Here is a 27,897-nt window from a genome sequence, read left to right on the forward strand (position 1 = left end):
CCAAAACCAACCAGTTACCCCTCAATGCACTGTAATATATTTTGTGGGTCTTTCTCTGAAGCAAAGTGGTTTCAAGGTGTGTTTTCCTGGCAGGAATCCCCTCAGAGCATCGTTCCTGCTGCTCCCTCTGTGTGTCGGGGGGGGGGGGGACACCCAAGTCGGCCGAACCAAGGGCTGCCTTCTGCAGGAGCCTGACGTGGGTTCGTGCCCTGGCTATATCGGTGCTGTCTGCAGGAAATCCTGCTCCGGTGACATTCCCACCGGAGCCACGGCCCCTTCCCAGCGCTTCCCCACCCGTTCCTGGCCGGGCCGAGCCCTGGCAGCCGCTCCGGCCCCTTCCCCGGGGTTCCGGGGAGGGTGGACGGGGGTCTGCCGGCAGGATGGGGGACACCGGGAGGGGACACCGGGAGGGGACAGTCCCTGGGCACCCCCGGCTCGGGGGCACCGGGCACGGGCACAGGGAGGCGGGACTGCGGGATCGCTGCCCTGTTCCGCAGCGTCCCTGCGGGATCCGCGGGGCTGGCCCAAAAAAATGGGAAAATCAGGAAAAAAGGGGCCGGGGCGGCCGGTGGGATCGGAGCGGGGTCTGACCGTGCCAGTGTGTGCGGTTTGTTGGAAGCATAAAGGACTATGAGTTCTTTAATTAGAAAAAACAACCAAACAACCAAAACCACCCCCAAAACCCCAAATCCGAGAATTTTCCACAAGGCCGCTCACGGCCCTTCCACTCCCTCCGCGGGGGACGCCGCTTCCCCCGCACGGCGCTGCAGCCATCGCGCCCTCTGGCGGCGCCCGGCGGGGCAGCCGCACCGCCCCCCCCCCCCCCCCGCGCGGGAATGGTCCGTCCCGGCCGTGCCCCGGACGCGCTCGGTGCGCCCGGAAGAGGCGGCGGCGGCGGGCGGGGAGCGGGCGGGACGGGCCGGGCCGGGCGGCGCGGCCGGAGGCGGAGCCCGCGTGTCCCGATCGCCGCTCCGGGCACCGGGGAGCGCGGGCCCGCCGGCCGCGGCGGCACGATGCTGCTGTTCGTGGAGGTGAGGTGACGGCGCCGGGCCATGTGGCGGCAGGCGGCGGCGGGAGGCCGCGCACGCCGCGCCGGGGGAGGGGACGGGGCTGACACAGCAGATCCGGGGGCGGCGGCCGCGGGCCGGTGTGGGGGGGTCGGGGGGCGCTCTGGAAGGTTCCGCCGGGGCAGGGGGCGGGGGAGGCGCCGCCGTGACCTTCGGGTGCCGCCGCGGCCCGGCCGTGAAGGTGACGCGGGACACGCGGGGCCTCCCCGAGGCCTCCCAGGAGCGGGCCCGGCCCGGCTCTCGACACGCGGGGCGGCCTCGCGGGGCCTGCCCCGAGCGCGGCGCCTCGTTAATTGCGTTAATTAAACACCGGGGGTGGTTTGTGGCACGGGAGGGGGGGTTCTGCCGTTCCCCGGCGCGCCGGGTCCGGGCGGGACGAGCAGCGCGGCCCGGCCCGGCCCTGGAGGTCACCGAGGAGGGCGGGCGCCGTGTCCGCTGTGGCCCGGGATGGGGCTTCACCTGCTCACGGCCTTTCACGGGCTTGGCCAAGCGCTTTTAGCTTTTGCTGAACGAACCCAAGTGGCCGCCATAAACTTTGCACCGAGTTTTGTCCCGAAACGTGCACGGAGCAAGGAGCTGCCCGGGCTGGGGGAGTCACGGAGGGAGCCGGGCGGGCGCTGGGCTGTGTCTGCACCAGGGGTTCGGCTCGGGGCGTTCTGCCCACGGGTTTTGTTCGGGTGATGGGGCAGATGGTGCTAGTGGGCTCAACACAAACACCAACATGTGCTCCGTGCCTAGGAACCGCTCAATAAAGCAGTTTAGGAAACACGTTCTGTTTTTTAAGTGCATCACTCCGTTCCGAGCTGAATGTTCCATGGCTTCGCTGGGAGGACTAAAAGTTGTCCTGAGCACGGTGACAGGCCTGGAGAATTAGGAGTTGCAATGTTCTGCTGGAAGAGGAACTGCTGAGGCTGATGGGAGGCATGAGCAGCTGCCTCATCCCGGGCTGAGCGTGGCGAGAGGCCCCGGGTGCACGAGGCAGGTTCTGGAATGCAGGGATGGAGATGTGGACGGGAGCTGGAGCAGATCAGGGAGCACATGGCTGCTGCTGGTGCTGTGGGTGGGAGCTGGAGCTCATCAGCACTTTGAGATTTTTAGGGAGTCCTAAACCACAAACTCAACTCTGATCTTCCTCTGGTAGTGTTGGGAGTTCCTGTGATCTTCATTCTGGAAGCCTCAATAATATTTAATTTTGAGTTCCTGCGGAGCATATGGACTTTCTGAAGGTTTATTTTCACTGCCAGGACAGAGAACTGGAGCTCAGAGCTAGGTGTCCTGGAATGCTGCAGTTGGATGCTTGGGAGCAGCCAGCAGCTTTATCTGGGGGTCTTTGGGGATGCCTGGAAAATAAAGCACAGGATGGGTGGAAGTCCCGAGGTTTTCAGGGGGATTGGCTGAGTTGTTGTAGCTGTCGGTGTTTGCATGGTGATTGTGCTGAGCCCTTCACAGTGTGTGAGAGGGAATTGGGTTTCCTTCAACATCCTTTAGTTCCAAATCTCTGCAGTGATGGCTGTGTAAGGCTTGTGCTATTTCATAGGTTTATGTTTGGGGCAGGCCTTTTTTCTCCCTCTAAGCCAGGATCCATGTTAACAGCTAATAATTAGGTACATTGGAATATTAATAAATATACATCCAGAGAAATGGAATTGGTAATGGCTGCTGGGCTCCACTCAGATGGGTATGTGATCCTAATTATATATATTTATAATTTCTTGGGGAAATGGGAGTCTGTGTGTTCCAGGTGGGTGAAATGCTGCCCATGCTGTCTCCTGGTTAGAAATCCAGGACTGTGGGAAGCACTGAGTGTTGTTGGCCCTCTGGAGCAGGTGAGGCTTCCTGTGACCCCACACTGCCCCTGTTCACACCCCTGTGACCCAGGTACCACCTTCAGACAGCACAGCTGTGCCTTGGCTTTTCCAGGGGCTGGAGGAGGCTCCTCAATGGCAAACCCTGCAGCTCCTGGTGGGAGGGATGTTGCTGTGACCACTGTGAGGTTGGGAGTTACCAGAGCCCTGCACTGTTACCTGAAACCTGCCAGCAGCTCTGAAGGAGTTGTGTGTGTTGGTTTGACACCAACCTCTCCTTATCCAGCCTCTGAGTGTGCATCAGCTCCCCTCAGAGAGGGTGGGCACACGAGTCTGAGCCCCTCGGGGTCCCCACCTGCCTGTGCCCCAGCCAGCACAAGGCTTCTCTCAGCTGCCTCCCGCAGCTTTGCTGACCTTGGGCTTTTTCCATCTGCTTACGTTTCCATTTCTGGAAAAGGGTTCGTTTCTCCCCTCACAAGTTTGGTTAAATTCTCTTCTGGATTTTTTTGCTTTGTTTCTGTTTCAGAGAATTTGTCTACTCCAGGAAATCTCTCACAAGATCTGAGTTAGGATTTTGGTTGCAAAATAATTTGAGTTAATATTAAAATGGATGCTTGAAAACTCTTGAATGCCTGCAATTTTGTTAACTTCATTGAACCTGGTTAAGTGTAATTCAGATGTAATTACAATAAGAAAAATATCCTTTGCCGTGTTTCAGAATGAGAATTCTCTTTAATAGCCAATTTTAGGAGTTGCTGGAGGAATCTTTGATCCACTTTTGCTGGAAGTGGTGTGAGCAAGAGGGGAAGCTGTGCTGAGGAGGAGAGCTTTGTCAGCTCATAGATCCCAGCGAGTGTTCCCAACCTTTGTCACTCTGTAAAGCTTTAACCTCGTCATGAAAGTTCCCGATAGCAGCTGGGAGGATCATGCTGCAGCCAATCCCACGGGCTCAGTGTTTGTAGCCTCAGTTAAATAAGCAAGAATTGATATTTTGGCCTTCTCTTCTGAAGAGCCGCTGGCCAGGATGGAGCGATTTTGCTCGTGGAGCGCAGCATGAATTTCCCAAAAGCTGATGTAAATTAGGGACTTTTTATCCTCTGCAGTCTGTGGGGTTTTGCTGTTAAGATGAGTGAGAGCAGGGCTGCATCCTGCTGGGCTGTTACAGCTCAGTGTTTGTAGCACAAGGGGAAGCGGCCCACGCTCTGTTCCAGGTGTGAGTCCCAGCCATTGTGTTCATCACTTCATCTGAGTTGCTTTTAGTTCCAATCACCTCCAGAAATGCAGTAACCACAACAAAGTGTTTCAGTTTCACTTTATCACATTTATTCCTGCAAATTACTTTAGGCCTGAGCTCAGTGCTAGCCTTAGAGATGTAGGTAGTGAGGCATAGTTTATTTTTAGAAAAGAATGAATCATCTCCTGGATGTGTCTTGTTTCTTTTTGCTTTGTTGAGAAGTAAGTTCAAGGAACTGCTGGCTCTGGATCTGTGGGCAGGAGCCCATGTGAGCAGGTGATGCTGCCCAGGAGTGACCAGAACTTAGTTTGGAGCTGCTGAACTACAGTGACAGCCTGTGGTTGCAGCAGGTTGCTGGGTTTTGCTTTGCAGGTTTCAGCTACTCTGAACTCTGCAAAGGGAAATACACGTGTGTCCTTTCACCCTGAACTATTTCCAGTTTCCAGCTCTGCTCCTGGGCAAAGATTAACGGGAGGGGAAGACTCTGTTGCTATGTGGATTAAATCACTTGTGCGTGGGGGGTTTGAATCTCAGAGCTTTGCAAAAACCGTGGTCTTTGTTTTGCTTCTCACACGGTTGTCTTGAACTTCTCCAGTTTTTGGAGGCTTCTTGTTACTGAGCTGGGGCTTGTCCTTGCAGCACACAGCTCTGGCACGAGGTGTGACCTTGGCAGAGGAATTATCTCTAAAGCTATTGCAACTGCTTCCTTATCCTTGTGCTGTGTGTTTGAGGCCTGGTAGTGAGCCACTCCTTAACTTCAGGATGCAGGAGCCTGGCCTCCAACATGCCCAGCTTGCTTATCTGTGTGTTTGTGGATATGAGCTGGATTAATGACTTTCACCTTTTAAAGTCCAGCAAATTGCAGCAGTGAAGTGGAGCATCGTTCAGTGGCTGGAGGAACTGTTACAGCTGCTTGTGGGGTGTTGGGATATCCTGGGGGGAGAATTTTTGCAAAAGAGTAGTTTTATTCACTGCCCTGTAACTATAGTTATTATTTCTCTACATGAAAGTAGCAAAAGCCATGTTTTTCCTCTGTGCCACTGCTGGATTGTTGGATTCCTCACCCAAAATGCCTTTGAGCAGCTCTGGGAGAGAGACCTTGAAGAACTCTTATCTTGTGCTGTGGGAATGAGTGTTTCTCTGTGTCAGGTGCCAGGCTGGAGTCTTGCAGTTCTTCTTGCCTGTTTCATTTGTAACCCTTTGACTCTAATTATGGTCCTTGTTGCCCAGGCCCAAAGTGAGCAGATCCTGTTCTCTCCCCAGCAGGCTGGGATGGTGTGTAAGTTTGTCTTGGCAATTCAAAACCTTTAATCTCCTTGGTTACCAGTCTGAGGAAATCATTAGTGTCTGTTGATGTGTGTAAGATTCCTGGGGAGTGGGGTAGGACTGGGCTAAGTTCAGGAGGAATCCTGACACAGCACAGGTGATGCTTGGTTAGTACAGATGTCACTAATTCGGTTAAGTTATACAGTTTCTTCTCCTTGACATATGTTTTTTTACCTTCCTTTCTAGGAAGGGGTCTGGAGGAGGGAAAATTTCCCTTTCTGGTGAAAGGGGACTGGAGCATTATGACAGTCAAGTCTTTAAAAGCTTATGAGTTCCCAGAGTCCTTGCCGAGTAGCCGCTGCCTCCGCTGATGTTGTCGGATGTCAATAAAGAGAGGTTGAAGGCAACACTTCTCATGGAGGTAGAAACGAAATACTTGGAAAATACCAAGGATTTTCCTGTTTTCATTGATAAAAAAATCACATAGGTGCTTAATAGCTGGGTAGACACTTGAGATGTGGAACTCTAGAGACAATCACTAAATTTGCCTGTATTTCCTGGCTTGACTTCTGAGGCTCCTCTGGGTTGCTCTCACTCACCAAAGCGTTCTGCTCTCTTCAGCAGGTAACATCGAAAGGTGCTGGCTTGAACCCCAACGCAAAAGTGTGGCAAGAGGTGCCCCAGGGCAGTGCTGAGGCCGTGCCCCCCACCAATGGCACAGAGCACACGTGGCAGGAGACAGCAGCAGCCCAGGGGACTCCAGCTGAGGGTGAGGTGTTGGGACAGGGCTCGTGATGTGGCCCCTCCTGGGAGGCACTCGGGGAGCTCAGCTGTGAGGAGCAACCTCTGGAAGCTCTGGACAGGAGCTGCTGTCCTTGAGTGCTGATGGAGCAGTGTTGTGAAGGAAGATGGGGAAGCAGCAGGTGGTTTGTGAGGGTGCTGGGTCTTAGGAAGGTTTCAGGAAGGGCTCTGAGCTCTGCTGGAAGAGGATTCAGGGGCCCGGTGATGACCAAGTAACGCGCTAAGAGGGAGCAGGGTGCTGAATGTGTAGAAATGGATTCGTGCCATGGCTGCACTTGAGCATCCACTGGACCCTGTGAACAGGAAAATGAGATCTGAGGGCCACCTGCAATCCTGGGGAACTGAGGTGCTGCTGAGCACTGTCAGGAGCGTTTGTTCTGGAGCAGAACAAATTCGTTCTGGAGCAGAACCCTGTGCAGTACCCATGGTTAACTCCTTTCATTCAGGCTGTTCCACTGCAGTCCCATCCCATCCTTACCACACAGGCAGTGTAAACTAAAGATTCAACTGGTTTCACTTGTCTGGCTCAGACTCAATCCAGGGTGTAGCTGAGGTGACTCAAAGCGTGGCAGAGGATGCAGAAGATTCCCTGCAAAATGGTTTAGTAAAAGTTAGGGATAAAGAAGAGAACATTCAGCTGGCATGGCCTTGTCAAAGGTTTCTGGTAAGTCAGCAGAAGTGAGGAGAGAGCGCTGGGTTTGTGCTTTGCCTGACAGAAACTCATTTGTCTCTTCATAACAAAGTGAAGCAATTGAGGCAGTGTAAGCAATTTTCATCCCTTGTTTTTAGCAACCTCACTTAAATATTTTAAATTTCACATGGAAGGACTGGTTTTTAGATTCTCTGCCACTTTGGGGATCGATTTCAGGATCTTTTATTTACTTTTATTTGCTTTTCCCTGAGAGCCTGGTGCAAACCAGATCTTCCTGAAATTGGAGAGGTAAAAGTTTTATCCAACACAAAGTCTAAGAAATACAGGCTGAGGTTAGACACTCTCAGGTACAGCTTTCTTGAGTATTTGTTTTAATGTTTGTAGCCAGAATTTCTCAAAGGGAAATATGCTGAAGCTGACAGGAGTTTTCCTGCTGCCAGGTAACATAGAGATCTCAGAGGACAGCTGCAAGCAGTATGAAGTGATGTATTCCCCGTCCTGTGAAGCCACAAGGAATGGCACAGGAGTTGATGAGGCGTCAGCAAATGGAATTGTCCTGGCCACTGAAGATCTGGGATACCAAATCTATGAAGTGTCTGGTGAGTGTTGAAGTTCAAATGCTGCTGTCAGTGTCTGTAACCCCCCTGGAGCTGCTCTAAGTGTGCTGTGACCAAGTTAGAACTCTGACCATGTCCATGTGTATCCAAGAAGCTCCAGTATGGCCTCAACACGTGGCCAAACGAGTGCAAAGTGGGATCAGAATAATTATGAGAGTGTAGAGTCTGGGGGTCTTTAATCATCTTGGATGAGCTCTTAGTCCTACCCAGAGGGATTTATTCTTGTATTCTGCAATGAGATGTGTCCTTGCCTGGTCTTGTTGCCATAAAAGTGGGAGCTGATGGTGGATGTGGTGCCTTTCAGGTGATGGCAGCTCCACTGCGTCCACAGAAGACATTAGAGAATGTTTGAGAAAACAGCTTGAATTCTGCTTCTCTCGGTAGGTGCAGTGGTATAAACCCTTCATTAAATAATCTTTGGCAAATATCCCTCTTCTTGGCTTGATATGTTCCATCATCTTGAGAAAAACACAAACCAAGATTTGCTGATGTGCTGTAGAAGCCCTGTGGCACCTTCCAGCTGTTTCAGCCCTGTCTGTGCAGCTCTGTCCTTGGGTGAGGATCACTTTGTGCTTCACAGTCATAAGACATTGAGATCATGTCCTGTGTGGCACCAGAAGTCTTTTTGGCAGATGCTTTTTGCAGACAAACGTGTAGGGCACTAGAACTTTATTAAGTTTTTAAAATTATCTTACTCTGCTTTGTGTTGATTTGCTGGGATTTGTTCCAGGAGAGAAAACCTGAGGGTGTTTTGGTTGTGAATGGTACTGGTAAATATTTATTTAAGCCTGTAGTTATCCTCTTGTTTTGAGTTTTCTCTAAGTTCAGGATCTTTATTAAATAATAATTTTATATCTTTTTAGAGAGAATCTTTCAAAGGATCTCTACTTGATGTCTCAGATGGACAGTGATCAGTTTGTTCCAATATGGACAATTGCCAACATGGAAGGGATTAAGAAGCTGACAACGGACATGGACCTTATTCTTGAAGTTTTGAGATGTAAGTCTGGGAATTTGATATTTGTATCAGTAGCACAAAGAATCCTTCCGTGCTTCAGAGAGATGTTGCAGTCTCTGAGCTGGTTATGGTTTGTTGTTCTGGTAAATGGTGACAGGAGCTTTATTGAGTAGGAAGCTCTTCCAAACTCCTGAATTCTCATTCTTTGTTCCAAATTCCATAAGAGAGTCTGCTACTGCTGAGATGTCCAAATTTTGTACTTTATTTTCAGCTTCTCCTATGGTACAAGTGGATGAAAGGGGGGAGAAAGTCAGACCAAACCACAAACGATGCATTATCATTCTCCGTGAGATCCCTGAAACTACACCTATAGAGGTAAATCAGGAGAAAGGAAATAAGTAACTGGTACTGGTTTTGGAAGGTGTTTTCAACAGGGCTTCAAAGAGCACCAGGAAAGGTCAGCTGGTATTTAATTGGATTAAACACAGATATTTTTCTTCTAGACCACATCAGTAACTTTTTCCGCTTGGGTGCAGTGTCAAAATATCCAAAACAAAAACTTATTGTTATTATCCCTTGCCGCATTTTACTACTGTATTTAAACCTTCTTAAATAAACTTTTTTTTCCACCAAAGCTGAGCTAGCTTGGCTTTTCTGGAAGGAAGTTTGAACTGGTTTCTTTTCAGATCCAAAAATAAATCAGTCCAGGGCATAGCTTGGAATTCAGGCTAAATTTTTGTCACAGCAATAACTTTACTTGAAGTCAGACAGTTGTTTTGGCAGCAAGAAATGTTGCTAAACATTTCTCATTCATTGAGCCCCAGCATGAGCTGAGCTCATTATGCCCGAGGAGGGAGGATAATAAAATTCCTCCTGATACTTGGCAAACAGAATGATTTAGTTCTTTGTTTTTTAAAGTTGTAATACATGGTGTTAGTCTACCAGCATTTTTAATGAGTTCTTTTAATGCAAACTCTGAGCAGCTGCTTGTCCTTCTCTTTACAATCTGATTATTGCAAAGCTGTCAGGTCGCCTTGACTTAGAAATATTTCATGGAATCATTGTTGTCTCCATGACTCTGCTGATCTAAAGCCACACTTTTCCTACCTGTTTCATATGAAAATATCACCAGCTCTCCACAGATCTTGTTTTCTTACCAGCTGTGGTTGCTCTGTTTTATCTTGGGGAGACCAGGAGGCTGAAGTAGGAATTGTGGTAGAGGGTAATTTGGTCAGGGGAATAAGAAAACATCCCTGGTCATGGGAGAGCAGCAGCTGAGGAGCTGGAGCATAAACTTGGGTCACTTACAAGGGCCCTGAACTTGTCTCCCCAGGAGGTGAAGGCTCTTTTCAAGAATGAGAACTGCCCCAAGGTGATAAGCTGTGAGTTTGCTCACAACAACAACTGGTACGTTACATTCCAGTCCGACACCGACGCCCAGCAGGTAAGGCTGCCTTCCTCTGGCACCCCAGCTTCAATCCTGCCCCTGCTCAGGGAAAGTGCACTTGTGCTTCCTGTGGCTAAAAGAAATATTTATTTACTGATCCCCTCTTTGTTGTTCTAAGAGATTACTGGCAGATTCTGGCTAATAAGAGCAAAGGTGAAAGATTGTGGGGTTTTAATTCCCTTGCCTGGCTCTTGCCTTGGCATTCTCTGGCCATGACTGGCACTAGAGTCCTGAATTTGAAGTGTTAATGAATTTAGCTGGGCTGACAGGGAAGCACATGACTGCACATTTGTGTTAAATCATGGAACATCCTTTGGGAAGTACAACTTGATCAAGATATTCTAATGTTGTTTTTTTTTTTTTTTGTATCTGCAGGCATTCAAATACTTAAGGGAAGAAGTGAAAACCTTTCAGGGCAAGCCAGTAATGGTGAGGCTGCTTTAGCTGCTGTTTCTGTTGGGATTGCATTGTGTTGTTTCTGTTTGGATGATGGTGACCATTTGTGGGGGGTGATCCAAGGATTCAGCAGTGGGATGATCCATAACTCTGGCTCTGGAGGCTGAGACTGAACGAGGTCATGGGGAGCTCTGACAAATTACAGTTCAGTGGCTGCTGGTTACTCACAGCACTGCTTCCCAGGGGGGCTGAAACACATTCCTGTGCTGGCTTCCCTTCTCCACTTGCCCCAGAATCTGGGCTTGCAGAGCTCAGGAGAGGGATTCCTGCCACTGTGAGCCTTGAGTTGGCTGCTGCACAAAGCAGGCTGGAGCAAAGTGCCTGGACTGTGACAGGAGCTGTCACGATTGGAGTCTGGACAGTTCCTGCATTTATCTTCAGTTTTACAGATCACCTAGCTAAAGCAACATGTGTCCTTCCCCTTATCATGCTGTGGGATTATGAGCTGGAGTGATTTTATCAGTTTTTATTCATAAACAGTAATGAACCTTCACATCCCTCCAGCAGGCAAGAAAGATTCCACGTTCTCCTTTTCTCCCAGCTGACACCTGGTGTGATTTGCTGTCTTGCAGGCCAGGATAAAAGCCATCAACACGTTTTTTGCTAAGAATGGTTACCGGGTGGTGGATTCCAGTGTGTATCCCCAGCCCGTGCAGACCCAAGCCCAGTTTGCCTCCCCCCTGTTTATGCAGCCTGTATATAGCCCTCAGCAGTACTCCATTTACAGCATCGTGCCTCAGACGTGGTCTCCAAATCCTGCACCTTACTTTGAGACACCACTGGTGAGTAACAGCTGAGAAGGGGAGGAGCCCAGCCCATCAGGGGGGATTTGGTTAATAATCCCTAGGGTGAGGGGGTGTTCCAGGTTTCTTGGTCAGATCCTCCTGTTTTGTGACACTTATGTCCTGATAAAGCAACGCTGGCAGAGGAGCTGCCAGTCTCACCGTTGGCTGCCACGTATTTCAAGGAATTTTGGTGTGAAATTCCATTCTTCTGCAGCTTGTATTACTGGAAGAGCCCACAGCTTTTCCAGGAATGGGGGAACTCTGCTGAAGCAGATGCAGACTGTGAACCTGTGGGGATTTGGCTGGAGTAGTGAATTCCCACCACAGTAGATGCTGTAGCCCAGTGTGAAATTACAGCCATGAGTAACTGCTGAAGCTGATCATTAATCTGCAAACCTTCTCTTTGTAGCTCAGCCACTGAGACTGTTGTGTCTGTTGCAGGCCCCGTTTCCCAACGGCGGATTTGTGAATGGCTTTAATACACCAGGATCATATAAAACAAATGCTGCTTCTCTGAGTATAGGTCGCCCATTCCACAGGAATCGGTAAGAGAGTTCTGCCAGGGGTTTGCTCCTGCAAAACTTGCACTGCTGAGATCCTCAAGTGTTCCTTGCATGCCCCATGCAGTGTGGTGGGACCACATTATTTATTTTGTTTCATCAAATGAGTGATGTTTTTTAACTTTACTAAAAAAATGAAGTAGAAGGTGGCAGCTTAAGAGCCTAAAATAATGGACACAGTGCTGGAGAGAGCCAAGGTAACTCCTTTAAAAGCCTCAGAGGAATTTTGCAGACAAATAAATAACTTCCTCCTCAGGTCATACTTGTAATTATGTTTGTTATACACAGATTATACACTCCTGCAGCACAACATAAGCCTTCCTGCTGGGATCAGGCTTGTGGAGCTGCTGGTTCCTGCAGTGGGAGTTGCTTGTCCTGATTGCTGCGTCCAACTGCTCGATGCTGGGGCTGTTCCTGTAATTTATTTGCTTTATCCCCATCTTTCCTGAGAGCTGTAAGGACTTAGCTCAGACACAAACACTGGGGAGGAGGAAACGCTTTGTATTGCTGGAGCAATTGCTCTGTGAACACAATGGAGTAGTAACCTGTGTGTGGGGGAGGGAGTTTGTGTGCAGCACTGGGCTGGGATCATGGGAATTGCTGTTGGTATTGTTAGAGGGATCAGTCAACAGCTGCCAGGGCTGTGAGTGGGTTTGTGGTGCAGTTCAGGTCTGTGGCTCTTGGCAGAAGGGGAACTTCAAGCTTTGGTCTGTGGTGACTCAGCAGAGTCTTAACACAGACTGTAGAACTGGGAGCGTGACTGCCTGGAACATGGAGCAGCTGCTCCAGTTGCAGCTGCTCAGCTTCAAACTCACATCTTGACAAAGGTGGTTTGGCTTTTGTTTTTGCTTTAAATTGTGCACAATCTTAAAATCTGTAAATCTCTCAGGTATATGGGCCCTCATGGAAGTACAGATGCTGCAGCTGTGCAAGAACTGTGGTATCCAAGTGCTAGCACCTTGAAATGCCTCCTTGTACGTCCCATCTGCATAACCCCAAGCTTTTAAAATCTTGATTATGTAAAGGCTTCAGTTTGTGAGACTTGTGTGCTTGGGGTGGCAGTTTTAGGGTCAGTGTGTGCAGGTCCTGGCGGCCCAGTGATGATCAAGTATCGCGCTAAGAGAGAACAGGTCACAGTTGGGGCTGGGCAGCCTGTGCTCCCTGCTTGTCCTTCCTCCTGCTCTTCCTTCCTTCTGCTCTCACATCATTTCTCCTCCTCTCTGCTCTTTTTTTTCCTCTCCTTTATTTTTCCTTGTCTTTTCTGCTTTGCTCTTCTGCCCAGACAAGACTGTGGCCTTCTCAATGACGGTTAAGATTATGAGATCTGAGGGCTGAACAGTGACTTCAGAATGTGCCATTTTGAGAACAACATGGACAAAATGGAAGAATTCAGTTGACTTTGTTCCACCTCCTCCCTGTGGTTGTTGCTGATGGGAAACTAAAACTTTACTGGGCCCTTAAATCTGGTTCTTGAAGCTGGAAAGTGTGAATTCATCTCTGTTCAGCAAAACTCCAGCTGCTTTTGGGTTTCTGTCCTGGCCCATTAAACCAGATTTGTTTTGTGGTACAGGCAGTTAATAGTTAACTGCTGGAGTTTTCTCTGTAGCTAAACATTTGTTTAAGCCACTCGTATTTATTTTGTGCTGATTTGTTGCAACATCCTTGTGGGAAAGGGAGATGGAGGAATTGTACTTTGGCTGGCACTAGGAGAGTTTCTTCTGATTTCATGGAATGTTATAAGGAGATTGTTTAAAAACAGCAAGTGTGCAAAATCCTCCTGCTGCCCTTAAATTATGAGATGTGCAGAGTTTACCCAAGGAGAGAGAATTTGGGTTCTTTGATCAGTGCTGCATGGAAAACCAGTGAGGGGCAAAAGTAGAAAATAGTTGAAGACACCTAAATGCTGCTCCAGAAAACTGTTCCATACTGTGCTGGATCTGAGTTTTTCTGGAGAATTCTGCATTTAAGACCCTGAGCCTGAACTTGCAGCAGCACTGAGAGTGCAGAGCTGTGTCTGTGCTCAAAGGAACCACAGCTTTAAAGCTGAATAATCAATAACAGGGTGGAACATTTGGGTGTTGGGAGCTGCAGAGTCAGTGCTGGGGGTTTGGGAATGGGAGCAGCCTGGCCATGCATGGTAGGGCTCAGCTGCCCTGGCCTGATCTACCATGTTCAGTCACTCCTGGCCTTGTGTCTCAGTTCAGTCTGTTTGCCTGTGGCCAGATCAGTCTGTTCCTTGGCCTTGGCTTGTTTCTCCAGCTCCATTTGCAATGCCCCGTGCCAGTGCTGCAGGCCCAGACGGAGGAAAAATTCCTCTTTGGGTTCTTCTGGCTCTTGTGCAACCCCTGGGTTTGGGATTTTTTTTAGTTGTTTGAGATTTTGGGGTTTTATTTCCCCTCTTGGGTATCTTTTGGGCAGCGATCTCAAACAGGAATTCTGCTGCTTGCTGACCTGCTTTTCTTGTCAGCGGTGAATCAACTGCAGCTGGTGGTGGCTCTGCTGTGGTTCCTCAGCATGGGGGTCCCACAGCTCCTGCCCTGCTGTGGTTCCTCACTTTGGGGGTCCCACAGCTCCTGCTGTGGTTCCTCAGCACAGGGGTCCCACAGCTCCTGCTCTGGTGGTGGCTCTGCTGTGGTTTCTCAGCACGGGGGTTCCACAGCTCCTGTCCTGGTGTGGTTCCTCAGTTTGAGTGTCCCACAGCTCCTGTCCTGGTGTGGTTCCTCAGTTTGAGTGTCCCACAGCTCCTGCCCTGCTGTGGTTCCTCACTTTGGGGGTCCCACAGCTCCTGCTGTGGTTCCTCAGCACGGGGGTCCCACAGCTCCTGTCCTGGTGTGGTTCCTCACTTTGGGGGTCCCACAGCTCCTGCTCTGCTGTGGTTCCTCAGTTTGGGTGTCCCACAGCTCCCACTCTGTCCCTGCAGGGTCAAGCCCCATTTCCGCTCGTCCAGCAGCTCGGAGCACCCGGAGGGGCCGCCCGGCGCCGGGGCCCTGCCCATGGGGGACCTGAGCAGAACCAGCTCCAGGAATTTTGTCATGGAGCGCCACAACAGCTCATTAACGGGGCACCAAGACCAAGGGTATTCCCAAAAGGATTCTCCCACGGCACAGCTGGAGCAGAACGGCGATTACGGCGTCGGCAGGGGCAGGTAAAGGGCTCTGTCCTGTGTGTCAATCTGGAACTTGGCTTGTGCGAGCCAAAGATATCAGCCATCAGCACAAAATATATTTCTGTAAGGAGCAGCCACGAGAAAACTGATGCTTAAGTAAATCAGGAGCAGTAAATGCTGACCTGGGGGCAGGAGTGGTTCCAGCTTCACTCTCCAGCTGGTAGTTACTCTGACAAACAGCTGGCAGTAAGACAGTGAGGTGTCTTTATTTTAAAGTAACTGATTTGTTTCCAGAATTAAAAGAGATGTTGAAGTAAAGTTGGCATCTGTATAGCTGTAAATAATAAGTGAATCCTCAGTTGGGAATTTGATGCTCCTCAGTATTTTAAGATTAACTGTTTTTATCTCTTTTGACTCAGGGTTTAGACACTTGAAAGAGCAGCTCAGTGAGAAATCAGTCTAATAAGTTTATTACTATAAAATAATTGTCCCTGTGCTTGGTCAGATGCTCATGCATGGAGCTGAGAAAGAGGAGCTGTTCCCGTATTGACTCTCTTCCAGCTTCTTTCAAAGCTGGAACTTTGGCCCCTCGTGAGGAGGGAGAACTTCCCAGAGCCATGTGTGGGGAAGGCTCAGCAGGCAGCTGTGCTGCCCTCATGCAGAGCAGTGCCCACTGCAGCTGGCTGCATGCACTGACTACTGTTCTTGTCTTTAAAGGAGGAACGTGTTCCGAGGTCGCAGGAGACGGGAGGACGACCGGGTTTCAGTAAGTTCTGCTTCCCTTTTTGCAGGAGTCACACAAAGTGCAGAGTGTTGGCTTCCCGGTTACTGAATGAATGGCAGAGTCCTTAAGTCCTCAGATTACATTGGGGGTTTACAGTTTCCCTAGGAAGTTCCTGACACTTGCTCAGGGCTTTCACTGCTGTGTTCCAACTCTAGTAACTTGTGTTTTCCCTCTCCAGAGACCTCAGCCTTCAGCAGAAACAAAGACTCAGACACCAAAGTTTGACTTGCTTGCATCCAATTTCCCACCTCTGCCTGGCAGCACAGCAAAAATCCTGGGAGAGCCTGTGCTGGAGAGCAGGATGTCCGACATTGTTAAAGGAGTCTGCAAAGAGAAGGTGCCTGGTCCTGTCTCTGTACTCACACGGGCATATCTGGGTGCTGGGACTCCCTTTTCTCTGTTAAAGGGTTTTTTGTTAGAGCCATGTATTCAGTGCTTTAATTCAAGACCTCATAGTGCATTTTCCCTTTTTTTTTTGAGGGAATGCAGCTAGGACTGATGCAGTTATGCTGTTGTAAACTCAGTGGTGTTTAGGGATAAAGTGGGCAAAGGAGGAATGTTGGAGTAGGAACAGTTCAGTGAAGTGTGGGCAAGGGATCTTGCCAGATGAATCCCTTCTTTGAGCTGGTGGGACTAAGCACTGACATTCTGGATGACCTTGCCTTAGTTCTGGTTTTACCCACTGCTTGTTTTGCCCATATAAGGAGGTATTGCTTTAGAGGTGATGATCCAAAAGAAGTAAAATTCCTGTCATCAGGACTTGAGCAGCCTTTGGGAGTACCCCACTTTCCAGATGTCTTACAGTGCTATATTGTGGAGCAATTTGAGAATTGTTCTGTATTTTGCAACTTTTGCTCCGTGTGCAGGAAAGCAAAGACTCCCTGTGCCCCTGCCCTGCTCCTGCTCCTGCTCCAGAAGAACAAACGCCCAGCACTGCCCAACCGCCCGTGCCCAGCGTGAGCTCCCCGAGCCAGACTGAGCCTGTGGTGCTGAGGTAGGCAGAGAACATGGGCACACCATGGAATCATGGGGTGTCCTGAGCTGGAAGGGACCCACAGGGATCATCCAGTGCAATCCCTGCATAGACAGCCCAACAATCCCACCCTGGGCATCCCTGGAGCAGCTCCTGCAGCTCTGGCAGCCTCAGGGCTGTGCCCAGCACCCTCTGGCAGAAGAATCTTCTCCTGATTTCCCTCTCCTGGCAGAGCTGCAGTGGTTCCCTGGTGTCCTGTCCCTGGTCACAGGGAGCAGAGATGGGAGCTGCCCCTTGGGATGAAGCTGCAGCCCCCAAGGAGTCTCCCCTCAGTCTCTTGTCCAGCTGAACAGACCCAGAGCCCTCAGCCACTCCTCCAGACCCTCCCGATCCTGCTTTGGCCCTTCTCCAACAGCTTTAGATCTTTTAGACACTGTGGTGCCCAAACTGCCCCTAGGACTGGAGTGAGGCCACCCCAGTGCAGAAGAGAGGGACAATCCCCTTCCTCACCTGTCTGGCAGTGCTGGAACTGATGCCCCTAGAGCCTGGTGACCCATTTGCATGTTCTAGCAAAGTCTCTCACCAGTGTCTTGCAGTAATGTTGGGTAGTATCTTCTCCAGAGGCCACCAGATGGAAAGAACAGATCATGCTGGGGGATGGCTGTGCTGTTCTGTTCTGCACTTGTGACTTCAAAGAAAGGAAATAATCTCTGAAACCTGAGTGTTGGTAGGTTTTAATTTGAGTTGTTGTTGGTTTATCAGCATGGTTCAGCCAGAGAGCAAACCAGAAGAAGTGTCTGCTCCTAAGGACGTGGCCAGCCCGGCTTCTCCGCCGGCATCCGTCTGTCCCATCAGTGCTGCAAAGCCACCGAGGACTGACACCTCCTCACCTTCTGCTCAAGCAAGTGCAGCTCCAGCTCTGTCAACACAGGTAAGGCCCAGAGCAGGGATTGGGAATGACACAGGGGGCTTGCTCCAGGTTGTGCAGCTGGTGGTGCTCCAGGTTGTGCAGCTGGTGGTGCTCCAGGTTGTGCACCTGGTGGTGCTCCAGGTTGTGCACCTGGTGGTGCTCCAGGATGAGCTGATGGTGCACCTGGGAGCTCCTCTCTGCTCGCCGTGTGTCTGTTGCTGCTGCTGTGTCCTGGCTTGGTGCCTGGCCTGGGCTGGGGGGTGGCTCTGGTGCATAAACCTCGCTCTTCTCCTTGCTCCCAAAGGAGCCTCGCAAGCTCAGCTACGCCGAAGTTTGCCAGAAGCCCCCCAAGGAGCCCCCTCCGGTCCCCGTGCAGCCTCTGAGGGAGCACCGCACCAACATCGTGGCCCCTGCCAAAAGCGAAGAGAACGGTACGGCGGAGAAGGCTCCGGAGAAGGCTCCTCACGAGAGGCCCGAGGGGAGAATGAAGGATTTCTGCGGCTTCCGCGGCAGCGGAGCTCCCAGGGGAGCTGCTGCCAAAATCAGGGAACAGAGGCGCCAGTTTGGACGCAGATCTTCGCCTCAGGGAGCGCCGCGCCGCGCGGGCAAGGAGCAGTTCGTGCCACCCCGGTCACCAAAGTAACGCTGGGCCAGCCAATGATTCTCTGTTTCACTTGAGCTGTGGACTAAAGAGCAGCAGAGAGACTGAGGAGGAGGGAAGGATTCGGGAAGGGGAGTATTGAACTGGAGCGTGGCTTGTGTGGAGAAGTTGTGGAGAGTCCCAAAATTCATCTCTAAAAGTGATTTCACAAATGCTGGAGGATTCCAATCACTATAAATATAGAGATTATAATTTTTGTATTTTTGTTTTTAATTTGCAGAGGGTTTCCTGCTTGAAATCAGCTTTGGGATTGTGAAAGTAGCGTTTTGACAAAGTGAAAGGATATGAGTTGACAAATTAACCTGTCCCTCGGTGTAGGAGGAGAAGGATAAGAGAATATTATTTTTGGAAAATGAGCATTTCTGTAAAATTAGAACTTTTTTTAACCTATTTAACGTTTGGCTTGTGGGCTGGTGTGTCTGCCATGGATGGCCTGGCATTGCAGAGGCCTCTGCAGCAGCATGAGCGGAGCGAGTGCAGCCAGACCTGTTGTCATCACTTAGTCACTGATGATGAAAACTGAATGTACTACTGTAGTGTAACCCATGTGTTTCCAGCTTGAAGTAGAGTCTCTTGACCTTACTAATATTTCATTCAGCAAGCTTTTTAAGGTGTAAGTTTTGCAGGATACTGGATTGTAGATGAGAGTGTGTGGACAGCAGAAATTGTCTCGTAGACGCAGTGGAAGGAGGCAAAGGGAGCATGTGAGAATCTTTATTATGCCCTTTTTCCTCGCCTCCTTTTGAGGGCAACTCCTTAGGTTTGGGGTTTTGTTTGTTTGCTTTTTCCCTCTCTTGTTACTTTCTCTAATTTCTTTATTACAGACTTTAGTGCATTTTTCTTGGTGTGTTTTCCTGAGGCAGCCCCAGGGTAGGATGGGCAGGTGGTGTTACCTGCACAGGTAAGGAGCCTGGAATTCCAGCTGCAGATGCTGAATTCTGCCTTGCAGGTGGGAACTCTGGGCACTCGCTGTCATCTCTGGATGACTGGGCAGCAAACCAGAGCTGTGGCTGGGTTTTCTCTGTGCTGACTCTGGAATAGGCTGTTGGCTGCTGTATTGCCAGAAATCAGGGTTTAGGCTCCTGGGAACTCGTTGTTTACAGCTGATGTCATAGCAACTGACTCTTTTTAACTGTTTAAAGTGGAGCTAAAGATGCAGAGTTAAGGAAATCCCCTCTGGAGCAGTGGCTCCTTGCCAGCTGTGTGCTGACTGAATTTGCAACACTATTGTGCAGTAAGTGGTTAAGTTTCAGGGTGATTAATGACCGAAATAGGAACATTCAGCGCATTAATCTGCCAAAATCAGCATACCAGGGTTCAAAGTTCTGTATAAAGCGTTAGGGAAAAGTAGCTTCCAGCAGTAAGAATCACATCTTTATTTTTTCCTCCTTTTTTTTTTTAGTGAATAGCAAGTGTACAAATTTAAAGTTGTAAGTTGTGAACACTGGAAAACTCAATTGTGATATATTCCGTAACCATCTTAGTAATATATGCTCGTGTTGCCATAGAATGAATGTAAGTGGCAGTTAAAATAACTGTGAAATTTTTCATCTTCTGATTTCTTAGCCAGATAACCCTTGGCGACTTGGGCCTCAGTAGGAATTCTCTATCAACTGCTTGGAGAACACTCATATCTATTTTTATAAATATATATATAAAGCCAGAGTTGTCATTTCTCTAACTTATTATTCAGCTTGGCAATTGCTTTGAGTTGATTCATAACACGATATAATGTATTTATGCAGTTAACTGTTCATTTCTAGGCATGTTACAAAAGAGAGAGTCAGAGAATCACCGAATGGGCTGACTTGGAAGGGACCCATCAGGATCATGGAGTCCCAACTCCTGACCCTGCCCAGACACCCCAAAATCCCACCCTGTGCCTGAGAGCATTGTCTGGATGCTTTTGAGATCAGACAGGCTTGGAGCTGTGACCCCCTTCACCTGGGGAGCCTCTTCAGTGCCCCACACCCCTCTGGAAAAGGATTTTTTCCTGATTTCCCACCTCAACCTTCCCCAACTCAGCTTCCTGCCATTTCCTCGGGTCCTGAAGTATGTATACATATATATATTTGTGTATATATATATATATATATATATATATATATATATATATATATGTATATGTATATATAAACCCCAAAATCACTATTCACTTTGAAACTACCTGTACTGGGTTTGGGAGGTTTTTTTTTAATTTAGTGAAAAAAAATCGTTGATCACATCCACAGTTAGGGATTCTTACAGACCCTTCTCCATTTATTTTGATGATGCTACTCTTGTTGGAACCATAGGCAAGTTTAAATATTTAGTGTCAAAGTCCTGAAATGCGGTGAATGCGAAGTTGAATTAGTTTTAAAGGCTCTAAACAATTCCTGCAGCCAAACTGGAACAAAACAAGCCTGTAGGGTGGTTCATGGGTGTTCAGGGGAGATGTGTTCTGGGACGTTGAGGCAGCGTTGGGATCTGACAGCTTTGGCTGTTTGGAGGAGGAATTGAGAGGAAAAAGGTCTGGGAAAAAATTCCCTGATCCAGTGTCAGTGACCTGAGTGGTGAAATGGAGCTTTGAGGGAAAACCCAACCAGCTGTGGCTCCATCTTCCTCGTGGGGTGTGGGAAGGGGGTGCTCTGTGGTCCTGGGGTGTCCCAGCAGCAGCAGCTCGTGCCTCGTGTGCAGGGGATGCAGGTCAGGCTGTAGCTTTGGCTTTTCCCAGCATATCCAAACTTCCCTCAGCTTAGGGCACTTGGAACGATGAATTTCACACCTGCATGCAAGGATTTCACGTTTCAAATTCCACCATTTCCAGCTGTGGTTTGGGGTTTGTTTTTTTTTTGTTTTATTTTTTTGCTTTCTATTCTTTTCTGTGCAGGGGGAAATTCCCGGTTGGATACAGAGGCTGTGAAGCTGTGTTGGGGTGGGAGTTCTCCTCAGCACTGGGACCTGGCAGGGATTTTTTCTCTCGTGCTGGGATCTCGTGTCTGTGCCCAGCAGTTTCCAGTTGGGCAGGCTGGGGAAACTGGGACAGAGGGGTGGTTTGGAGCCAGACCCAAGCTCCTGGATTCACCTGGCTCCAGGTGCTCTCCAAGTGCCCAGAGCTCTCCTGGTCCCTCTGGGTTTACCCTCACGGGATACAAACTGTCCTGCTCTGCTGATGTTAAATACCAGGAGGTGCAAATCACACCTGACTTTCAGTTTTAGGAACTGTGACTTGTTTTCAGAGTTGTTGACTTCTGTTTGGGACAGAAATACACTTCCCAGTTCAGGTCTTTTCCAAATTACTGCGTGTGGAAAAGATTGGGGCACTCTCTCGTGCTTCTGCTGGGGAGTGAAAAGAAGAAATTCTTTGCATGTGATAGTAAAACTAAAAGTGCAAAAAGTTTTGTTTCTTTTGATTTCTAACATTAAGTTAGTTTTATAGTATCTTACATTCCTGCTCTTGTTGTTTTGTTGGTTTTTTTTTGTTTTTCTTTAATTAGCCTGGCACAGTATGATGGTGCAGTTTTAGCTGTAGGAAAAAAAAAAAATAACCCACTATTAACCAGAAGAGAAAGATGATACTGTGGCAGATCAGTAGCAAATAAGTGACTTAATCAATGCTTTACTGTAGTTAAATAGCTATGGCCTTACTACTTTGTCAATATCAGCTTAATTGTCTTGAAACTGTCTGCGATTTTTACTGTTCCCAGGTTGAGTTTACCTGGGCTGAGATATCTGGTATGTACAGATGATATTTTAAATTTGTAAAATGCACCATTGTATTACAGATGATGCAACAGAAATGCACTTCGGGGGGAAATGGCTTCTGATGAGTTTTTTTGTAAATCCTTGATTACTACAGATATGCAATAGAGTTTTTGTTTCTAATTTTGATATTTCCTTCTGAAACGTAAGATTGTTGCCATTAATCTGAATGATTTATCATGCTCTTCTTTGCGTGTATATATTCCATATAGTCTGAGCTTCCTTTAGGATGGTACATAATTTTGGGTTGTTGTAGTATTTTAGTTGGCTCTTCTCTTCAGTGCCTTTAGCTCAGGCACTTCAAGAGGTTCATTGAGTCTGTTTTTAATGTACAGTTGGGAGGACTTGAAATGGAGTTAAAGCAACTTATTTCTGAGAAAAAAAATCCATCTGCAAACTAACCTGTAACAACTTTAAAATTTTATATTTAAGAACCAGATGTTTATTTTTATGGAACTTCAGTTATGGATACAGTTTCCAAAAAAAAAAATGCAACTTCAAATGTAAACAGACTGTGCATAAATGGGTTTTGTTCTAATTTTTATAGAATACAAAATATTCAGATAATATATTGAGCTCGAGTTACTACAGACATCTTGTTCCTCCCGGATGAATCCAGCTTCCCCTTGGCATTGACGATCTCTCTTCAAAGTGGTAGGAAAGGAGAAAAAAGCGACTTATCTGGCTTTTAGACTGTCTGTTCTGGTTTATTCCTGTTGTCAAAATGTCCAAAACAAAATTTGTGTAAAGTAGGTTCATGCTTTAAGTGTTCAAATGATAATACATGTATTTGTATTTGTTTTTGACATTGCCAAGGTGCTATGGGAAATTGAAATAACAGTTAGAAAAATAAAGCTGATTTAAAAGAGAAAAAAAAAAACCACCAAAAAAAAAAAAAAAAGAAAACAAACCAAAAAAAAAAAGAAAAAAAACCCTTAAACCACAATTGCCTGAGTTGTTCCTTGTGTCTGTGGAGGGTGAAATGTTTTTAGTGCAGGTGCTGGTGGGGTTCTGAGAATGGGGGTGAAGGGGGTGCTGAGAATGGGGGTGAAGGGGGGAACGGGGACAGGAACGGGAGCAGAACCGGGAACGGGCCCGGAGCAGAACCAGGACCGGGACCAGGGCCTGGGGGCTGCACTGGGAGCAGGGGCGGGCGGCAGGAGCAGAACCGGGGATCGGTAATAGAACCGGGACTGGGGATGGGAGTGGAATCGGCACCGGGAACAGAACCAAGATTGGTGAAGGGGCCCGGCAGCAGAACCAGGACAGAGAATGGGCCGGTGGCAGAACTGGGACCGGGGATCGGGAGCAGAACCGGGGATGGGGATGGGAAGTGGACCCAAGACTGGGAGCAGGACCGGGATCTGAACCAGGACCGGGATCAGTCCCAGGGCCGGGAGCCGAACCGGCACTGGGATCGGTCACAGAACCGGGAGCCGAACCGGCACCGGGATCGGTCCAGGGCTGGGAGCCAAGCCGGGACCAGGAGCCGGACCGGGAACTGGATCAGTCCCCGGGCCGGGAGCAGAACCGGGAACTGGATCAGTCCCAGGGTCGGGACCAGAACCGGCACCGGGAGCCGAACCGGGATCTGTCCCAGGGCCGGGAGCAGAACTGGAAACTGGATCAGTCCCAGGACCGGGAGCAGAAACGGCACCGGGATAGGTCCAGGACCGGGAGCCGAACCGGGATCGGTCCCCGGACCAGGAGCAAAACCGGGACCGAAATCAGTCCCAGGGCCGGGAGCAGAACCGGCACAGAGATCAGTCCCAGGGCCGGGAGCAGAAACGGCACCGGGACCAGAACGGGGACCGGCGCCGGGCGCGGGGCGGCTGCAGCGCGGGGCGGGGCCGCGCGGGGGCGCAGCGGGGCCCGGGGCGCGCGCGCCGCGCGGTCACGTGCCGGCGGCGCCGGGCTCAGCCATGGCGGAGGCTGCGGCCGCTCCCGCTCCCCCCGCGCCCCGCGGCCGCTGAGCCCCGCCGGACCCGCGCCCGCAGCCCGCCCGCCGCCATGGCCGAGCCCGCGGCCGTGTCCTCGCTGCCCCGCGAGGTCCGCGAGCAGCTGGCCGAGCTGGAGCTGGAGCTCTCGGAAGGTGAGTGAGGAGCGCCCGGAGCCCGGCCGGCCCGCCCGGCCCTGCCCGCGGGGCGCCGCGGAGCCTCCCTGTAAGGGGCCGGGGGTGCCGGGGTCGGGAGTGCCGGAGGTGCGGCGAGAGGCTCCGGGCTCTGTGTGAGAGGACCGGGGGAGGAGGGAAGGGCCCGGCCGGGGCTGGGGCTGTGTCTCAAGGGAAGGAGCGCTGGGAGCATCCTCTGTGCGGGGCACCCCGAGGAGAACCGGGGAGAACCCCCGGAGGGGCCTCATCTGCCGGGGATGGTGACCTGACCCCCCCCCCTCCCTCTCTCGGGAGTGTTTTTTTCCTTGTGGCCTCTTTTCCGCAGCTCCCGAGCCCAGGATGCGGAGTGGGAGTGAGAGACCCCGGGACGGGCAGTTCTGGGGCGGGGGAGCCGCAGTAACTTCGGTCACAATAATGACGGCAAACCCGGTGTTATTCCCACTTTCTGAATAAGTTCTTTTGCCATAATCCGTTCAGAGCATGCGCTTTTTGCTGGGGTGGTTTTTTTTTGGTGTTGTTGTTGTTTCCTTTTTTGCATGGGTTTGTCTTTGTTCCCCAGCGTTTAAAATGCTGCTCTCGGTACAGCTTTGTTGTGAATCTCCCTTGCGAAGCCGGAGGGCGAGGGATGAAGCTGAGGCGGAGGGGGAAGGTTGCAGAGCAGGTAGCTCAGATTTGCATCATTTAAATTTTCCTCCCCCCCCCATCAGGGTACGGAGCTTGATGCCAAAATCAGTGCCTTCTCAGGAGGGTTCACTGCATGGCTGGAACAACCAGAGAATCAGAATATCCCGAGTCCCAAGGGACCCTACAATGATCATCCACATCTCTCTTAGCATTAAAAATTAAGAAAAATCAAGTTGCAGGCACATCTTGCTCTGTTTATCCCAGAGCCTACAGTGCATAAAAGAGACTTATTGACTCTTTGGAGATCAGGAATTCACTGCCGGGGTGAGCTGGGGGCTGTCAGGCCCCGCTGCCCACGTTGGCACTCAGGGCTGTGCCAGCAGAAAAGGCCATGGCACTGCTTTCCCAACACAGCTGAACCCCTGATGTTGGCTGCCTGGGGCTTTTGTTAGCTCTTTCCCAGATAAACTTTCTGCAGACATTTAACTAAAGTGATAAAACTTTATCTAGTGTTTGCTTTTGGGGACTCCGTGATAACAAAGAATGAGGAATGGCGGTGTTGCTCAAAACGTAACATGAAATAGGTTTTAAAAAGAATCTGTTAAATGTTTTAAGCGTTTGCTTGGATTTTCTGAGGTTTGTTTCTTGTGGCACTGAAAGCCCGTTATGATTTGACCCTGTGATAGATTGTACTGCAATTTTAAAAATAAATGAACTCTGTTGCTGGACTGGCTGCTGTGACATCCCACTAATCTTTAATGAGCTGCTCCAATAGCTTCAACTTTGGTGCTACAGAGTGAAGTTTTGTGGGTTATGTAAGTAATTCTCTGAATGTTAAATCCACTGCCCCTTTGTGGGTTTAATACTTGGATTTCTTAATATGCATATCAGGGATTTGTTTGTGCAAATCACTTTTTCCTGTCAAAAAAAACCCCACGAGTACAGAGAATTCTGGGTGACTGTGTCCCCAAATTCTTGGGAACATATTTCAGGGGATGTTGTCGCTGAGATAACTGAGCTGTGGGAAGGGGGAGTGAGGTAATGTCATTGTGGAGTTCTTGAAAAATACGCCCTAGTTTGAGGCTTAAGCTGAGGGATTTTGAGGCCTGTGTGTGCATTGTTCAGCCGAATATAACCATGGGCTGTTGACAGTAAACAATATTGAATAGAAGCATTTTATTAAAAATGGCAGCAGGGCTCCATGTGCCACTGCTCAGTTGTTGCTCAGATAAGAACACTTGATCCTTTTTTTTTGCCACCCCCTTGTTGCAGCTTCGATTGTCACTGACTGTTGACTGTGTGGATATTTCTGTCAGGGTTTTTTTTGCATAGGAACATCTCATTTTTGGGAGAGGAGAGGAGAGGAGCTGCAGCTGCTGGGAGTAGCTCAGGATCCCTGACAGCAGGAGCTGGGGATGGCTCTGTCCTTGATGGATGGTGTGAAAGTGGGGAGTACCTGGCTCAGGGGCTGCGAGCACAAACACTTTGTGTGCTGAGCCTTGCAGTGAACTTCATCCAGGCATTTGCTACTGCTAACCACCACAGAGTAGAGAATTTATAACAAAACAGGGGGAAATGTAGTATTCAGACTTTATCTGGCGTTGTGGTTGTGAAAGGTGCTGTGTCAGCAAGCAGCATGCAAAGTGGAGCAGGATTACTTTAATGTATGCTGGAAATAGAAATCAGAGTTTGCAATGGTGAGCCATGAGTGTTTCTTAAGGAGCAATCTGTGCAGACAGAGCAACAGGACTAATTATACCCCTGGATTATTCCTTGCTGAGCCTTGTGGTCAGTGCAGGGGTAACAGTCATCCCATCCCTGGCTGCAGTGGGAATGTCTGAGCAAAGAGTGGGACGTGCTTCAGAAAACATTAATTGTTAATTAATCAACAGGAATTGCATCTTACTCCATGCCTTGGGTCTTGGCGATGGATTTGAGACCAACTCATTCATTTCTCAGTGTGCATAAGGATTCATTGTTTTCTATCAATGTGAAGAGAATTTAAACCTGAGTCAAACTTAGGGAGAGCTTCCATTCCCTCACAGAAGGGATCAGTGTTGATACCTCTGAGGAAGAATGTTCAAGTAACAATATATCAGCTGAGAATTGGGTCATGGAGCTGTGGGAGACCTGGAACCTGCTCATTACTCATGTTTTCCTTCTTTTTTCACTTTTGGGATATTTTTCTTTCTGGAGCTTTTCTTCATCTGTCAGTGACACCCACATTATGCATCACTAATGATGGGAAGGGCTGTCTTTGTATTTACATCTGTTTCTGTTTGATGAGTGAAAGTGCTGGGGAAATGCACTTTATTTAACTTTAACTTTCCCCCTGTTTTCGCACCTCTGTGAGTGTGGCAGCTCAGTGTCACCTTTGGCTTGAGCTGCAGCCCTGAGTGAAGGTGACTTCAGATCCACCACATGATGCTGTTCCTTAGAATGCTCCCAGTGTGTGCTGAAGGGTGCCCAGAACGAGGTAAATGTCTGAATTCATCTCATATTCGGTGAAAAATATTAATATTAAGGCACTTCAGCACTGGGTTTGGGTGTTTTTGCACCTTGGGTGAAACATTCCAGCATCTCCTCTCACATCAACCTCATCCCAGCTGCTAATGGAGCTGGGAAGCTCTGGAATATCCGGACTCAAAGGCTCTAATTAGGCACGTTCAGAGGGTTTGTTCCACACAGGGCACGTTAGTGACTGCCGGAGTGGGGAATGTGCTCTCCTGGAGGTGACAGCGGGGCCCAGCCTGGCTCTGCAGGGGTTAAACACCCACATAAAGAGCTGCTTTGGTTTGTGTCACTGTGGTTTCTGCCTTGCCTGGTGTTTCTGACCATAAAGGGGTGAGAACCCCAGCTGGAGATACCCAACTATCCAGGGAAGGGCAGGGAATTCCACCTCGTAGTAACCAGGAGCTCCTGTGAGCAGCTCAGCCCTTGGAGGTCATTTCAGCCCCTTGTGGGCTCTGGCAGGGTTACTCCCTCCTGCCTCGTGGGCAGAAGGAGCTGCTTTCTGTTTGCTTTGCTGGCTAAGCACACGTTTGCTGTCTGCTTCGGATTCGGGTGGGTGTTTCTGTGAATGGCTCCGTGCACCTGGGTCTGTTCCTTTTGAAGCTGATTGTGTCTCTGTCTGCAGAGCAGAGCTCTGTGTGAGGATTTGCAGAGGAAACAGAAGGATGGTGGCATGCATGGAAAAAGGAGTATCAGCAGAATGGTTTTAACTCAGGACTAAGGCCAGCCAAATGGGATAGAACCTTACTGGAAGAAAACATGTTGACTCAAGCAAGTGGGTAGAGCCTTTATTTTGTTTGGCTTGGGAATTTCTTACGGAATCAGGGTA

At 49.4% G+C, this 27,897-nt stretch overlaps 2 protein-coding genes across 4 annotated transcripts in view; both read left to right on the forward strand.

The window, feature by feature from the left end:
• Nucleotides 1–957: 957 nt before the first annotated feature.
• On the forward strand, nt 958–20,173 carry LARP4 (La ribonucleoprotein 4). Its single transcript, XM_054293553.1, is given in 18 exon segments — nt 958–1,031; nt 5,994–6,141; nt 7,266–7,424; nt 7,747–7,822; nt 8,306–8,442; nt 8,672–8,775; nt 9,734–9,844; nt 10,223–10,276; nt 10,876–11,085; nt 11,530–11,633; nt 14,569–14,793; nt 15,472–15,520; nt 15,717–15,875; nt 16,405–16,532; nt 17,274–17,442; nt 17,726–17,954; nt 17,957–18,081; nt 18,084–20,173. Coding segments are annotated over 18 exon segments (2,286 nt in total). The 5' UTR covers nt 958–1,013; the 3' UTR covers nt 18,165–20,173.
• A 3,644-nt stretch (nt 20,174–23,817) lies between these two features.
• Nucleotides 23,818–27,897, forward strand: part of DIP2B (disco interacting protein 2 homolog B) — a 63,825-nt gene continuing 59,745 nt past the window's right edge. For all 3 annotated transcript variants that reach the window (XM_054293535.1, XM_054293536.1, XM_054293537.1), the window contains exon 1: nt 23,818–23,915. In XM_054293535.1, the coding sequence (XP_054149510.1) occupies nt 23,834–23,915 (82 nt within the window). In that variant the 5' untranslated portion in view covers nt 23,818–23,833. The remainder of the gene's footprint in view (nt 23,916–27,897) is intronic.

Source organism: Melozone crissalis, unplaced genomic scaffold (assembly GCF_028551555.1).
Source record: "Melozone crissalis strain CALT ecotype California unplaced genomic scaffold, PUWL_Pcris_2 ptg000160l_1, whole genome shotgun sequence".
Taxonomy (NCBI): domain Eukaryota; kingdom Metazoa; phylum Chordata; class Aves; order Passeriformes; family Passerellidae; genus Melozone; species Melozone crissalis.